At 39.2% G+C, this 14,412-nt stretch overlaps 1 protein-coding gene across 1 annotated transcript in view; it reads left to right on the top strand.

Moving 5' to 3' along the window:
• The window catches only part of EIF2AK3 (eukaryotic translation initiation factor 2 alpha kinase 3), an 80,981-nt gene extending 67,556 nt beyond the window's left edge, over positions 1-13,425 (top strand). The window contains exons 14-17 of the mRNA XM_070379467.1: positions 11-178; positions 4,400-4,501; positions 9,929-9,991; positions 12,223-13,425. Of these exons, the coding sequence (XP_070235568.1) occupies positions 11-178; positions 4,400-4,501; positions 9,929-9,991; positions 12,223-12,423 (534 nt within the window). The 3' untranslated portion in view covers positions 12,424-13,425. The remainder of the gene's footprint in view (positions 1-10; positions 179-4,399; positions 4,502-9,928; positions 9,992-12,222) is intronic.
• The last annotated feature ends 987 nt before the right edge of the window (positions 13,426-14,412 follow it).

Here is a 14,412-nt window from a genome sequence, read left to right as displayed (position 1 = left end):
TTTTTTCCAGCCTTCCAACATATTCTTTACAATGGATGATGTGGTCAAGGTTGGGGATTTTGGACTGGTGACAGCAATGGACCAAGACGAGGAAGATCAGATGGTTCTGACCCCAATGCCGGGCTATGCCAGGCACACGGGGCAAGTGGGGACCAAGCTGTATATGAGCCCGGAACAGGTGAGCTCTTCCTTTTCCTTCTGAGGATAAATAGATTTTTGTTAAAATAGTTTTTTTAGGTATGCTCTGTCTTTTTTTTTGGCCATGAAGTCTGGCCTGCAGGATCTTAGTTCCCTGATGATAGATCGAACCTATGCCACGTACTTTGGAAGCACAGAGTCTTAACCACTGGACCACCAGGGAAGTCCCTAAATAATTTATTAATGAGGATGGCAGCAAGCTAGATGTACCCCTGTGAATCTCCATCTGTGCTACATTTCAAATACCCAATAAAATAAAAATCTGAAAATGATGAAAACTGACAGTAGTGTTCCACAGGCAACACAGCTAGGGTGCAATTCCTGCAACCTGGATTGGGGGTGGATAAAGAAAAATATTCACAATGCATGAAATGTGCTTGCCTTCTGAACCAGAACCTGACAACAGCCAGAAATTTAGTGTTTATTTATTTTTGGCTCTGCTGGGTCTTCATTGCTGCAGGCTTTTCTCTGGTTGTGGCGAGCAGGGGCTGCTCTCTGTTGTGGTGCGCAGGCTTCTCATTGTGGTGGCTTCTTTTATTGCAGAGCACAGGCTCTAGGCAGCGGGCTTCGGTTGTAGCCCATGGGCTCAGTAGTTGCAGTTCCCAGGCTCTGAATCACTGGCTCAATAGTTGTGGCCCACGAGCTTAGTTGCTCTGTGGCAGGTGGCACCCTCCCAGACCAGGGATCGAACCTGTGTCTGTTACACTGGCAGGCAGACTCTTTACCACTGGACCACCAGGGAAGTCCCAGAAATTTAGAGGAGACTTTGAATGTCCTCCTCCCAAACCTAACTCTCATTTCCCCTTATGTGAACTAGGTAGGAACTGTTTTCAGAGACAGTTGGAGGTAGTTTAGTGAACTGCCCTCTGTGTTCATCCACAGGCATGGCAGGAAACAGAGGCAGACAGGCTGAGCTGTGTTGCCTTGTGGGAAAAACTGTAAATGGAACAGAGACCGGAAGTGGTCAGAGCAGGGCATCCTGGGAGATTCAGTGTAGCATCCCCAGAGCTGATGATATTCACAAGCTTATAGATGCTTAGATGAGTGGTTCTCAGACTTTTTGGCCAGTGCCTGTTTATACTTAAATATGATTGAGAGCTTAATAATTTTTCTTGTGAGATTATATCTATCAATATTTGCCACATTAGAGATGAAAGCAGAAATTTATAAAATTTTAGTAATTCAATTAAAAATAACTGTCTTAAATCTATCAAATCTTCAAGATACTTTCTGAAAAATAAATATTTTCCCAAAGAAAACTAGTGAGAATAGTGGTATTTATTTCCATTTTTTTAAAGCTCTTTACTCTCTGACTTAAAAGGGTTAGATTTCATATCTGCTTTTGCATTTAATCCCTTGAACTATGTTATTTTGGTTCAAGTATATTAAGCAAATCTGACCTCAAACAGATACGCAGTGGGGAAGGGAGGAACATTTTAATACCATTTCCAGGTAGATATGGGCATCACCAAAACTCAATAAGCAAAAGTTTCTGAAGAATCATTTGCCCTGTGGAATCTAAAACCATAGCAGTGGACATTCTGTATTCTGTTACTGTAACACCCATTTCACACTTTGAATGGACCTCTTTTTCATGCATGAGTTTTTAAAGTTGTGCGTTGGTCATTTGGAAATTATTGGGTCTCTACGTTATGTGTCTTCCAAAAATTGTCACAATTCAGTATTGTTGTTGTTTATTTGCTAAGTCGTGTCCAACTCTTTGAATGCCATGGACTGTAGCCACCAGGCTTCCCTGGCCTTTATTATCCCCCAGAGTTTGCTCAAACTCATGTCCATTGAGTCGGTGATGCCATCCAACCATCTCATCCTCTGTCACCCCCTTCTCCTATTCCTCTCAATCTCATATAATATTTTTAAAAATCATCAATATTTTAATATCACCAACCAAGCTCACCAGAAAGCGCTTTTAAGTATTAGGAAAGCTGTCAGGTTCCCAGTGATGGACACAAATTTTCCAAAATTCTGAAGTTCACTTCAAAGTTCAGCTTTTATCTTTGGCAACAACTGTCAGTTTTCCTTGAAGTGCCATTCTCACTTCATTCATCTTTGAGAAAATACTGTCAAGTTCCAAGTCTGAATAACCACAGTTGGTCTACCAGTTTTTCTTTCAAGTCAGAGTGGTGCTCGATGAGAAGTGCTCAGTGAGAAGTTCACATAGGAACTCGAACAATTGCATAAATGCTTTCTCTTGAGACAGCATTTTACTTCAGCGTGGAGCAGAACTGCGTTATGAACACTGCTCACTGTGTCACACAAAATATTAAGAAGATGCGTGCCTGAGGGGCAAGACATAATAAAATTAATCAGTTTTACTGCTTCAGCAAGGATATTTTAAGTGAAACTGTCCTTCTCTCTCTTACTTCCACTTTCTCTTTCTCTTTTTCTCTTTTCTTTCTTGCTTTCTCTTTCCCTCTTTTTCTTTCTCTTGCTGTTGCTTTCTCTCTCGCTTTCTCTTTTTCCTTTTCTCTCTTTCTCTTTCTCTCTCTTGCTTTCTCTTTCTCCTTTTCTCTCTCTCTTTCTCTCTTTGTATCTCTTACTTTCATTATCTCTCTTTTTTCTGTTTCTCTTTCTCTTGCTTTTTCTTTCTCTCTCTTTCTCTCTCACTGGCTCTCTTGCTTTCTCCTTTTCTCTTGCTTTTTTTTGCTCCCACCCTACTCCCCCAGTATGTAAACTGAAGAACATAATTACTACTAGTATGGTTTGGTGCCATTGCCTTAATTTGTGCTAAGATTCAGCAGAGCAAATGTCAACACAGTGAAAAGACAAATCATATCTTAGAATTATTATGAAAATAGTCTTGACTTTGTAGACCTCCTGAAAGGATGTTGGGATCCCCAGGGATCCATAGACCACACTTTAAGAACCAATGGATTAGATTATCTTTGGAAGGTTTTATCAGAGACCAGTCATAGGAATCAGCCTTTATTTTACTGTTGTACAATATCCTTCTAGACTGCCTGAGTTGTTTGCATTATTTAAGTGTGTTATTTTTCATGCTTAACATTTTCATTTTTTAATTTAATTGGTTTTTTTTTTATATAGTCCTATACTTAGACATCTTGAATTTCAAGATAAAGGAAAAATAGTATTAAAGTATTTAGGTAGGGAAAAAAAGAGGTTACAGCTTAAAGAGCTTGTTTTCTGTAACACTCAACTCTAGAAGACAATAAACCAATAAGTACAGTTTTGATGAAAAATAGCTATGACCTGCAAATCATGTTTCTGGACAAAAGTCATTCGTGTAAAAGAAAATAGGCATTTTTAGGTAAATAAGAGTTAAAAAAATATCTTGGTGCATTGGCTGGTGGTCCAGCGGTTAAGACTCCATCCTTTCACTTTTGGGTATTTGATCCCTGGTTGGGGAACTAAGATTCTGCATACCTCTAACTAAATAAAAAGAAATATTGATGTGAGTATTCTCAAAGTTCCGGCCTTTGTTGGCCTTTGCCAAGTGTCAAGTTATGTGGCTAGCTTCATTTTCCCAAATGAAAGGCTTCTTATGAGTCCTAGGAGGTCACTTTTAATTTGAATGAGACTTTTTAAGAGTCTGTTGGGTTGTAATTCGTTTGTTCCTTTTAGCAAATAAGTTCTTGTTAACGCCTTCTCTCTACTTTGCCCAGTTCTGGATGGTAGGAATACAAAAGAAGCAGCTCCCTTCCCTCCAGGTCTTTATAATCTAGTTGTGAAGAGTAAGAAATAACACACATGAAAAATACAGCCGAGAATGCAGAGAAGTCCATAATTAAGTGCCGTAATGAGGGCTAACCACAGTTGATGAGTGGTTTGGAAGATTTTCTCATGAAAATAGGTGAGGACTAAGATAGTCAGAAATGAGAGATTTGCTTTAGATAGTGCCGGCTTTGAAAAACTTCACCTCAGGGGTATGGGGGCAGCTTTTCCTGGCTCCTGGCTTCCGCTGGGCCTATTTTACTGATGCATATCTCAGTGCTATACCTGGGCTTCCTTCTGTGATGCTGAGTAGTTTAATTACTCTTGCTGTGGGTGACTTAAAGAAAAGAGGCTTCAGAGATGATTAACTCTTTGCTAACATTTTTACCTGCAGGATTACATTTAAACCAAGTAGGGACTAAGTCATTGTTGGGATTCACTCACGCTATATGATCATCTATGATACTGTCTCTGTGACTGTTCTCCTAATCTTCTTTATTTGGGATTTCAGATTCATGGCAACAGCTACTCTCATAAAGTGGACATCTTTTCTTTGGGGCTCATTCTGTTTGAATTACTATACCCGTTCGGCACTCAGATGGAAAGGGTCAGGGTAAGTTCTTCCCCTCCCCTCCAAAAAGGCAGAAGAAAATACTCTTCAATTGACAAAAGAATGAGTTGTAAGAGAAAAATAAGTTATTCTTAATACCAACAACTTGGTTGACTGCAAGTAGAAGAGAAATAATTTGTAGACTCTTTGCTTCCATTTAAAGCTCAGTCTTCAAAAATTATTGTGGTGAATTGTCTGTTTTCTTGCTGTTGCTTAAATTCATCATAACTTAACCATATTTTGCACTCAAATTTGTCATAAGGGCAAAGCTAGGGGAACCACAGGGTGGGGCGATGGTGGTGGTCAAGAGAATTTTCCAGAGAACAAATGACCACACAGTCATATGCTTAAAAGCTGAAAAACTAAGCGTAGTTAAGTTTTCTTTCCCCTCTCAAACTAAACCATGACTATTGCCTTTAAGGAGTATAGTACTGAAAGTCTTAAAAATAGTGCCTAGAATATATAAAGGATGACTAGAGTTCAACAACAAGAAACAAACAACCCTGTTAAAAAATGGGCAAAGGACTTGAATATATATTTCTCTGAAGATTACAGATGGCCAGTAGGTACAGCATCACTATTCATCAGGGAAATGTGAATTGAAATCACAGTGAGATACCACTTCACACCATCCAGAATAGCTATCATAGAATAAAATAAGAGCAGAAAATAAGTGTTGGCGAGGATATGGAGATATTAGTGCTCTTGTGCATTGCTGGTAGGAGTGTAAAGTGGTACATTCCACTGTGTAAGACAGTGTGACCCATCCTCAAAAAGGTAAACATGGAATGACCGTGTTCTTCTCCTAGGTTCTACTCCTATTTCTCCAAGAGAAATTAAAACATAGGTCCACACAAAAATTGGTACACAGATGTTCATAGTAGCATTTTCATAATGACTAGTAGGTAGGAGCAACCCAGATGTTAATCACCTTGGATCCTGGCTTGGATCCCTTGTTTCCTAGATTTCATGTTTTGTTTTGTTTACTCTCATTATTATTACTCTCTTATTTTGCTGGAGCACATTCTGCAGTAAATTTCTCAGAAAGAATGTATGAGGGAAAATTTTAGAGTCCTCGGGTATCTGAAAATGTATTTTTTTTCCCTATCCTTATACATAATTGATAAATTGACTAGGTTCTAGTTCTAGATTGAAAATAACTTTCCTTCAGAACCTTGAGGGCATTGCCCCGTTCTCTTATAGCTTCCAATAGTGCTGTTGAAAAGCTGATACCATTTTGATGTGTCTTTTTTTTTTATATGGGGTATTTTGGATCTGTTATATCTTCCTTTCTGAGGGCTTTAGGGATTTAGTTTTTATCAGTGCCGTTGTGAAATTTAGTCCTCTCAGATCCTTTCAGATCTCCCCACCAACCCTGCCCACCCCCTGCTCACTTACTGTACTTAGCACTTGGTAGATTCTTTGAGTTAGAAGGATTCATCCTTCAGTCTAGTAAGTTTCTCATATTTTTTTTGGATAAATTCTTCAATTTTTTTGTTTTTTCTGGGACTCCTGACTTATTCCTAAAAATGTCTAATTTTTTTCCCTCCTATTTTCTATTATTGTCTTTTTGTACTATTTTTTGCAGAAGTTCCTTAACTTGTTCTTCTAACTTTCGTAATTCCTTTGACAATTCAGTTTTTATCGTCTAAGATTGTTCCTTTTTTGTAGTATTTGCACTCTTTTTACATGAATTCAGTCTCTTCATATTGCTGAGAATCTCAATTATATGTATGTATGTATTTCTTCCCCTATACTGTCTCTTTCTTTTTTTTTTTTTAGCTTTCTGTTTGAAATTATTATAGATGCACAGAAAGTTGCAAAGATAATATAAGAAATACCCTCCATCTAATTTCTAAGTGTTATGTCTTACATAATTATAGTACAACATAAATTTGACATTGGTACTTTGTATTCTGGGTATTTTATCTCTTTATGGTTTCTGTAACCAACACTGCAGTCTAGATACAGAAGTGTTCCATCCCTCTTGCTACCCCTTTATAGTCACACTTACTTTCTCCCTACTAATATCTCTGAGTTTTCTAATGATTTGTGTGTGTGTTTCACATGTTGACAATCCTGACTGTTCATATTTAAGAATGGTGCTCTAAAATGGTAACCAGAAGTGGACATTAAAAAATAAACAAAAAAGGGAATTCCCTGGCAGTCCAGTGGTTAGGACTCAGAGCTTTCACCTGCTGTGGATCCCTATTCCATCCCTGGACAGGGAACTAAGATCCTGCAAGCCATGCAACCAAAAGAAAAAAAACCTGAAGTGGACATGACTGTTAAGTGTTATGATCCAGTGCTTTCTTCAGGGTGGAGGTGGGGGAGAACGAGTGTTAGCATGTTAGCATCTCCCACATGTTAGCATCTCCCACATGTTAGCATCCCCACGTTAGCATCTCGGACTTTCCTCATTCTCTCCAGAGAAGAAGCTTCATTCTCCTGCTTGAGAAAGAATTGGGATGGATGGGGGTGGAGAGTGTCTTACTGTTGAAGATCTTCACTCGTTCTGTTTTCCATGCCCCCCACCCCCCAATTCATCCTCATGCCTCTGTTTGGAATGCCTTGGTTCAGTTTCTTCAAAGGACAAACCTCTGTGTCCTGTGAACAGTGAAAGCGTTAGTTGCTCAGTCCTGTCTGACTCTTTGCTATCCCATGGGCTGTAGCCTGCCAGGCTCCTCTGTCCATGGGATTCCCCAGGGAAGAATACTGGAGTGGGTTGCCATTCTCTTCTCCAGAGGATCTTCCTGACTCAGGGATTGAATCTGGGTCTCCCGCATTGCAGGCAGATTCTTTACTGTTTGAGCCATCGGGGAAGCCCTTTGTGTCCTATGGGGGTTTATAATATCACTTCATATACAGAACTTCCCACAGCTCTCCTACAGCCATCTTCATCCCTCACCCCCACTTCCTGCAGGTTCCACACAGCTAAGCAGTTCCCCATCTGTTGGCCTTATCCCCCGTGGGCACCCTGGTTTACCTTTCTCTGTTGAGCTAAAGTAGTTACACTATGTTTCCATCTACTTTCTCTCTCTTTCCAAAGATGTGATCTTTTCTTCCATTGCACTCATTTTAAAGATTTAAAATGTTTTTCCTTTCTTTGGAGTTGTTTTAGTGAAAATGTTTACTTTGAAATATAGTTAAAAAAACAAATCTGCCATGTTTTTTTTTTTTTTTTTTTTTGGTTGCACTGGATCTTAGTTGTAGCACAGAGGATCTCTGATCTTTTGTTGTGGCATGTGGGATCTAGTTCCCTAACAAGGGATTGAACCCAGGCCCCCGGCAGTGGGAGGGCAGAGTCCTAGCCACTGGACCATCAAGGAATTCCAGAAAATCTGCGTTGTTTAGCCAGAACCCCTCTGAGATTCTATTAGTGAATGTAAAAGAGACTATTCAGTGATTTGACCAAGATGTTTTTTGAAAAACTAATTTTATTGAGGTATAATTTACATACAGTACAGTGTACCCACTTTCTACATTTTTATGGGATTTTGATACTTTTAAACCTTCATGTAATGACCACTACATTCAAAATACAGAATATTTCTATCATCCCCAAAAGTTGCCTTTTGTTCCTTCCCAGTCAGTCTCCTGTTCTTTCATCCCATCCTGATTCCAAGCAACCACTCATCTATTTTGTCTTAGAAAGTTTCATATGAATGGAATCATACATGTATATACATTTGTGTCTGCCTTCTTTGACTCGCCTTAAAGGTTTTAAGGTTCATTCATTACTCAGTGTGTCAGCAGTTTCTCCTTTTTATTAAGTAACATGCCATGGTATCTATACGTAGTTCCTGTGTCCATTTACCTGTTGGAAACACCTGTAAATAAAGTGGAAGTTGCTGTGAACATTTGTAAACTGGTCTCTTTGTAGACACACATCTGTTTTTCATTAGTCTTGGGTAATTAGGAGGTAGGATTGGTAAATTATGTGTAAATGGTTTAACTGTATAAGAAAGTGCCATTTTATATTCTCACCCACAGTGTAGGCGAGTTCTAGGTCCTCGGCATCCTTATCAACACTTAGGTTTTAGTCTTTACATTTTTTGGGTATTCTGATAGGAGTACAGTACAATCAGATTGTGGTTTCACTTTGCATTTCTCTGATGACTAATGACCTTGACCATCTTTTCAAGTCCTTTGCCAAGTATATGTATTATGTATTACGACTAATTTATTCCAGCCAGTGGCTTCCCATTTCATTTTCTTAATGAAAGGGCAGCAGGTTAAAAAAAAAAAAAAAAACATGTTATGGGATTAAAAATTCTGTGATTCAAGACTCAAGCATTTATCTGCACATTATTTGGTAGGACCTACCTATTAGCAGGTGAAACACTCCCTTCTATGGCTTGTGTCATAGATTCTTCTAGTGAAGTTTCTGTTTTCCTTTAGTGGGAAGTGACAAATGCCAGCCCAGTTCATGTTTTTGTTTAAGTACATTTTAGCTTATTTCTCAAGAAATATGAAGACATACTTGCTTTATTTCATTTCTCAAAACTAATTCATTACAAAAGGAGTATCAGGGACTTCCCTGGTGGCACAGTGGTAAAGAATCCACCTGCCAATGCAGGGGACATGGGTTCAATCCCTGGTCCAGGAAGATTCCATATGCTGTGGGGCAACGAAGCCCCTGAGCCACAACTACTGAGCCTGTGCCTAGAGCCCGGGAGCCACAACTACTGAGCCCATGTGCCACAGCTACTGAAACCCATGTGCCTAGAGCCTGTGTTCTGCAACAAGAGAAGCCACCACAGTGAGGAACCCACACACCACAGCTAGAGAATAGCCCCCACTTGCTGCAACTAGAGAGAGCCCAAGTGTAGCAACGAAGACCCAGAGCAACCGAAAATAAATAAGTAATAAAAATGTTTTAAAGGAGTTTAAGGCACTGTGCCAAATAGTTTGCCTGAATTACCTCATTTAAGTCTCAAAGCAATCATACAAAGTAGACACTGTTATCCTGTTTGTATGAAAATTTCCCAAAAAGCTAGTTTATTTTTTATATTCAGAATTTAGCACAATTGACTTAGTTTACTTCACTCAAAAAGAACACTGTGTCCTTTTATATCAAATACAAGTGATCAGTGACTAGTAGAAAAAGTTACCCACTTAAGAACACAAATGTGTGTTCATGAATGATTGAATTATTTTTTATGCAGATCAGTCCATTTTCAGTTAAAATCCAGATGTCAGGATCATGTACAGTTCTAATATATGTAAATTATATGGTGATTTGGTGGCAGATAAATCTGTGCCCAGGAAGCACTGATGTGTAGATTATCAAGTCAGAAAAAGCTATTGATAAATTTTCTATCTACTTAATGTTCAGCCTTTCTTACAGTATCAAAAAATATCTCTGTTTAAATAGATTAACATATCAAAATGGATTTAAAGATAAGTAACACTTTTCTTTCTTTGCAGATCCTAACTGATGTAAGAGATCTCAAATTTCCACCACTATTTGCTCAAAAATATCCTCGTGAGGTTGGTATAATTCTCATCTTTTATTTTCTTTAAAATCTTACTTAGGATGTGAAGTCAGCAGTCAGCTCATCAGTTTCCACATTTTATAGATGAGGAGGCCTAAGGTCTAAAGAGGAAAGTGACCTGATCCCAACAACATACAACTTGTTAAACCAAAGGCTGGGGAATTCCCTGGTTAAGAGTGTGACCTTCCACTGCAGGGTTGTGAGTTTAGTCCCTGTTCTGGCAGCTAGGAGTCTGCTCCATGCTGCATGATAGCCCATTCAGGGATTGTAACAACCTTGCCTTTGAGTAGGGCTTCCCAGGTAGCTCAGTGGTAAAGAACCTTCCTGCCAATGCAGAAGATGCAAGAGACGCAGGTTCGATCATGGCAACCACTCCAATATTCTTATCTGGAAAACTCCATGGACAGAGGAGCCTGGCAGTCTGTATGTAGTCCATGGGGTCACAAAGAGTCCGACATGACTGAGCAATTGAGCATGTGCACACCTTTCAGTAAGGCTGAACCTAAAGACCCCACCTTCATAGGAATCAAGTTGCCATTATAATCAGGCCATTAATTTCTTTATCTTAATGAATTTGACACAGATCTTAAAAACCAGCTTCTTAAAAAAAAGTCACTCATTTCCCCTGATTTTGTGTGTTGGAATTATACCCCTCAGAGAAACAGTAAATGATTCAGAATAGTGGGAAGGGAAAGTTAAAATGGTCTTGATAGTGAAAACTGTGTAATGAACGTTTGAAGTTTCTTTTTGCAGTTTTTGTTTATTTATATTATGTCCACAAGCACATCACTTTAAAATTTACACACTGATGGTTCTTGGATTTTCTTAGTAAATTCAGTTGAAGAAAATTAAAATTTGTGGCTAATTATCAAATTGGAAAAAGTCTAATTGATCTTTCAGTATTTTAAGTATATTGAAGGGTTGCATTAAAAATGAACTTTATAACAATATAGAGATATGCTAACTTAAAGTGAAGTTTATTTTACTAAAAATTAGTTTGTTGTATATTTTGCAAAGTGGTGAATCAGTTCCTGGGGGACTCACAAGAATCTGTGTTATATTAAAGTGGTTGGAAAAAAATCAGGAAAAGGGGCTAGGTACTGACCACTGGCATGATTTATTTTTCTTTTTATTTATTGGGGTATAATTGCTTTACAGTGTTGTTAGTCTCCGCTGTACAATGAAGTGAATCAGCTATACATTTACATATATCCTCTCCCTCTCGTATCTTCCTCTATTTGCCTCCTTATCCCACCCATCTAAGTCATCACAGAGCACTGAGCTGAGCTCCCTGTGCTATATAGCAGCTTCCCACTAGCTGTCTCTTTTACACATGGTAGTGTATGTACATCAACACTCCTTTCCCCGTTCATCCCATCCTCCCCGTCCCTCTGTGTCCACATGTCCCTTCTCGGTGTCTCTATTTGGTATGATTATTTTTTAATTGACATCTTTATTGAAGTAATTGTACATTCACATGCAGTTGTAAGATGAATTTATTTTAAGGGTCAGACTGTGTTTCAGAGATGTGATTTAAGGCCCTTTATATTAGGAAACAACCAATTAACCTGGAATAGTCCATGTGTATTTGGAGCAAGACTTGGCCAAACTATGACCCATAGGCCAAATCCAGCCTGCTACCTGTTTTGGTAATAAAATTTCATGGGAACACTGGCAGGCCCACCTGTTTACGTACGGTCTGTGGCTGCTTTTGTATTTCAGTGGCAGAGCTGAGAAGTTGCTCACACACAGATGTAGAGAACAAACATATGGACAAGGGAGGGTGAGGTGAGGTGGGTGGGATGGGGTGGGATGACTTGGGAGATTGGGATTGACATACATACCCTGCTGATCCTATGTATAAAATAGATAACCAGCGAGAAGCTTCTCTATAGCAAAGGGAACTCTACTCAGTACTCTGTGGTGAGCTAAATGGGAAGGCAATCCAAAAAAGGGGGGATATATGTGTACCTATAACTGATTCCCTATGGAATCAAGTGGCTCAGATGGTAAAGAATCTGCCTGCAATGCCAGAAACCCAGGTTCGACAACGTTCAGCACAACTAACACAACATTGTAGAGCAACTGTATTCCAATAAAAATTAATTGAGAAAAAAAGAGAAACTGGCTCACCAACTTAACATAGTTACGGAAACATAATATTTAGTGGACTCCTGATTTAGGCAATGGTTTAGTGGCCATCACAAAACAATTTTTATCTTTCAGTATGCCATGGTGCAAGACATGCTGTCCCCATCCCCTACTGAACGGCCAGAAGCGGCGAGCATCATTGAAAACGCGATCTTCGAGGACTTGGAGTTTCCAGAAAAGACACTCCTCAGACAGAGGTCTCGCTCCATGAGCTCGCCCGGAGCAAAACATTCAAGACACTCCAGCAGCCCCCACAGCCCTTTGCCCAGCAATTAGCCTTAAGTTCCGCTCTCGCCCCTAACAAGTGACGTCAGAATAGCCTGCTTCAGAGGAATGTTGCTTTTCCAAAATCGCAGACTTGAAAATATGGTTCTCCACTTGATTTTGTTTTAGGCTGCCTTTTCTAAATCAGATTTTAAACTGGATTTTGGAGCTCACACCTCATCTGAGCCAACTTTTGATTTTCGCTCCAGTCGAGGGGAGGGCTGTCACATGCGGTCCTTTCCCTCGTTGGTCTGTTGAAACTGGCTGGCCAAGCATTCTGTCCTCACGTTTTGCCTAAGGAGGTAGAAGCAATCCCTAAAATGTACAGAGAGAATTACGAAATGGAAATATTTTTATAGTACAGAAAAATGAAAGTCCCTACATGGTGGTAACCATATTGTTATAGAAAGATGCTTTCTAGAGAGATAGTGGAAGTTTTAAGACTGATTTCAAAACAAAGCTGACTCCCATTTTTGTCCCTGGTGGGTGAATTAGGAAGCTGCATTATTTTGGAGGACAAGTAGCACAAATTATATAGCTAGTTTTCTAGGGTCATTTGTAGCATTAAATAGCTTTATTCCTCAGATAGTTCTAGGGAGAAAGGTTTTTAAGGGTTTTTTGTACTTTTACCTCCAATAAAAGGAAAATGAAGCTTTTTGTGTAAATTGGTCAAAAATTCTGGCTTGGAGAAGGAAAAAAAGCCGTAGTAAGAAACAAATCATATATTACAACTAACTGCTTCAATTATGGACTTTTTAAATCTAATGAAATCTTAAATGTCTTAAATGTAATACTGTAGGTTGATACTGTCTCAGAACTGATTGTAGATAACAGTTTAATCATCTAACTTGCTAACGTTTTTATTTTTCACTGTAAATAAGTTTATTTTTTATTTATAAAAATTCTGAACTCAATCCATTTGGGTTGGTGGTGTACAGAACGCACTTAAAAGTGTGTTAACTATTGTGACTTCTTTCAAGTCTAAATGGTTTAATAAAACTTTTAGAAATGATATATGGTTGATTCTTATTTGAGGGAACTAGCTCCAAAATGGAATTTTTCAGATTTTAAAATGGGATCATAGGTCTCCAAAGAGTCATAACCCTACTCTCAAGAAAACTTATTCCTTATAGATGATCTTATTTACAAAGCAGAAATAGAGACACAAATGTTGGAAGAAACATATGGACATCAAGGGCCAGGGAATGAAATGGGAGACTGGACTTGACACATATACACTATTGATACCATGTATAAAATAGATAATTAATGAGAACCTACTGTGTAGCACAGGGCTTCCCAGGTAGCTCTGTGGTGAAGAATCTGCCTGACGATGCTGCAGTCGCAAGAGACAAGGGTTCAGATCCTGGATTGGGAAGATCCCCTGGAGTAGGAAATGGCAACTTGCTCCAATATTCTTGCCTGAAAAATTCCATGGACAGAAGAGCCTGGTGGGCTACAGTCCATGGAGTCGCAGAGTTAGACATGACTGAGCACACACACACACACACATACACACACGCTGTATAGCGGGAGCTCTATTACAGTGCTCTGTGGTGACCTAAATGGGAAAGAAACCCCAAAAGGGGGATATACATGTGTGTATAACTGATTCACTTTGTTATACAGCAGAAACTAACACATTTCAAGCAACTATACTTCAATAAAAATTAATTTAAGACAATAGAAAGAAAACTTATTCCTAACCTGTTCTAATGGACATGAGTTTGGGTAAACTCCAGGAGTTGGTGATGGACAGGAAGGCCTGGCGTGCTGTGGGTTCAGTGGGGTTGCAAAGAGTCGGACACTGAACTGAACCTGTTCTAAACAGGCATCTTCTCGTCCTCTCCCAAAGACTTCACAGGACCAAGTCCTTTTCAAAATTCACTGGACTCATAATCCAAACACATTAGCTCAGTTTCTACTCTGTGCCAGAGACATAAAGACCATTCTACCCTAAAGGGAGGCTGCGCAGAGCAAAGGCTATGGCAAAGCCAGTTG

Source organism: Bos mutus, chromosome 11 (genome assembly GCF_027580195.1).
Source record: "Bos mutus isolate GX-2022 chromosome 11, NWIPB_WYAK_1.1, whole genome shotgun sequence".
NCBI classification, from domain to species: Eukaryota; Metazoa; Chordata; class Mammalia; order Artiodactyla; family Bovidae; genus Bos; species Bos mutus.
This window is presented reverse-complemented; position numbering and strand designations above follow the sequence as displayed.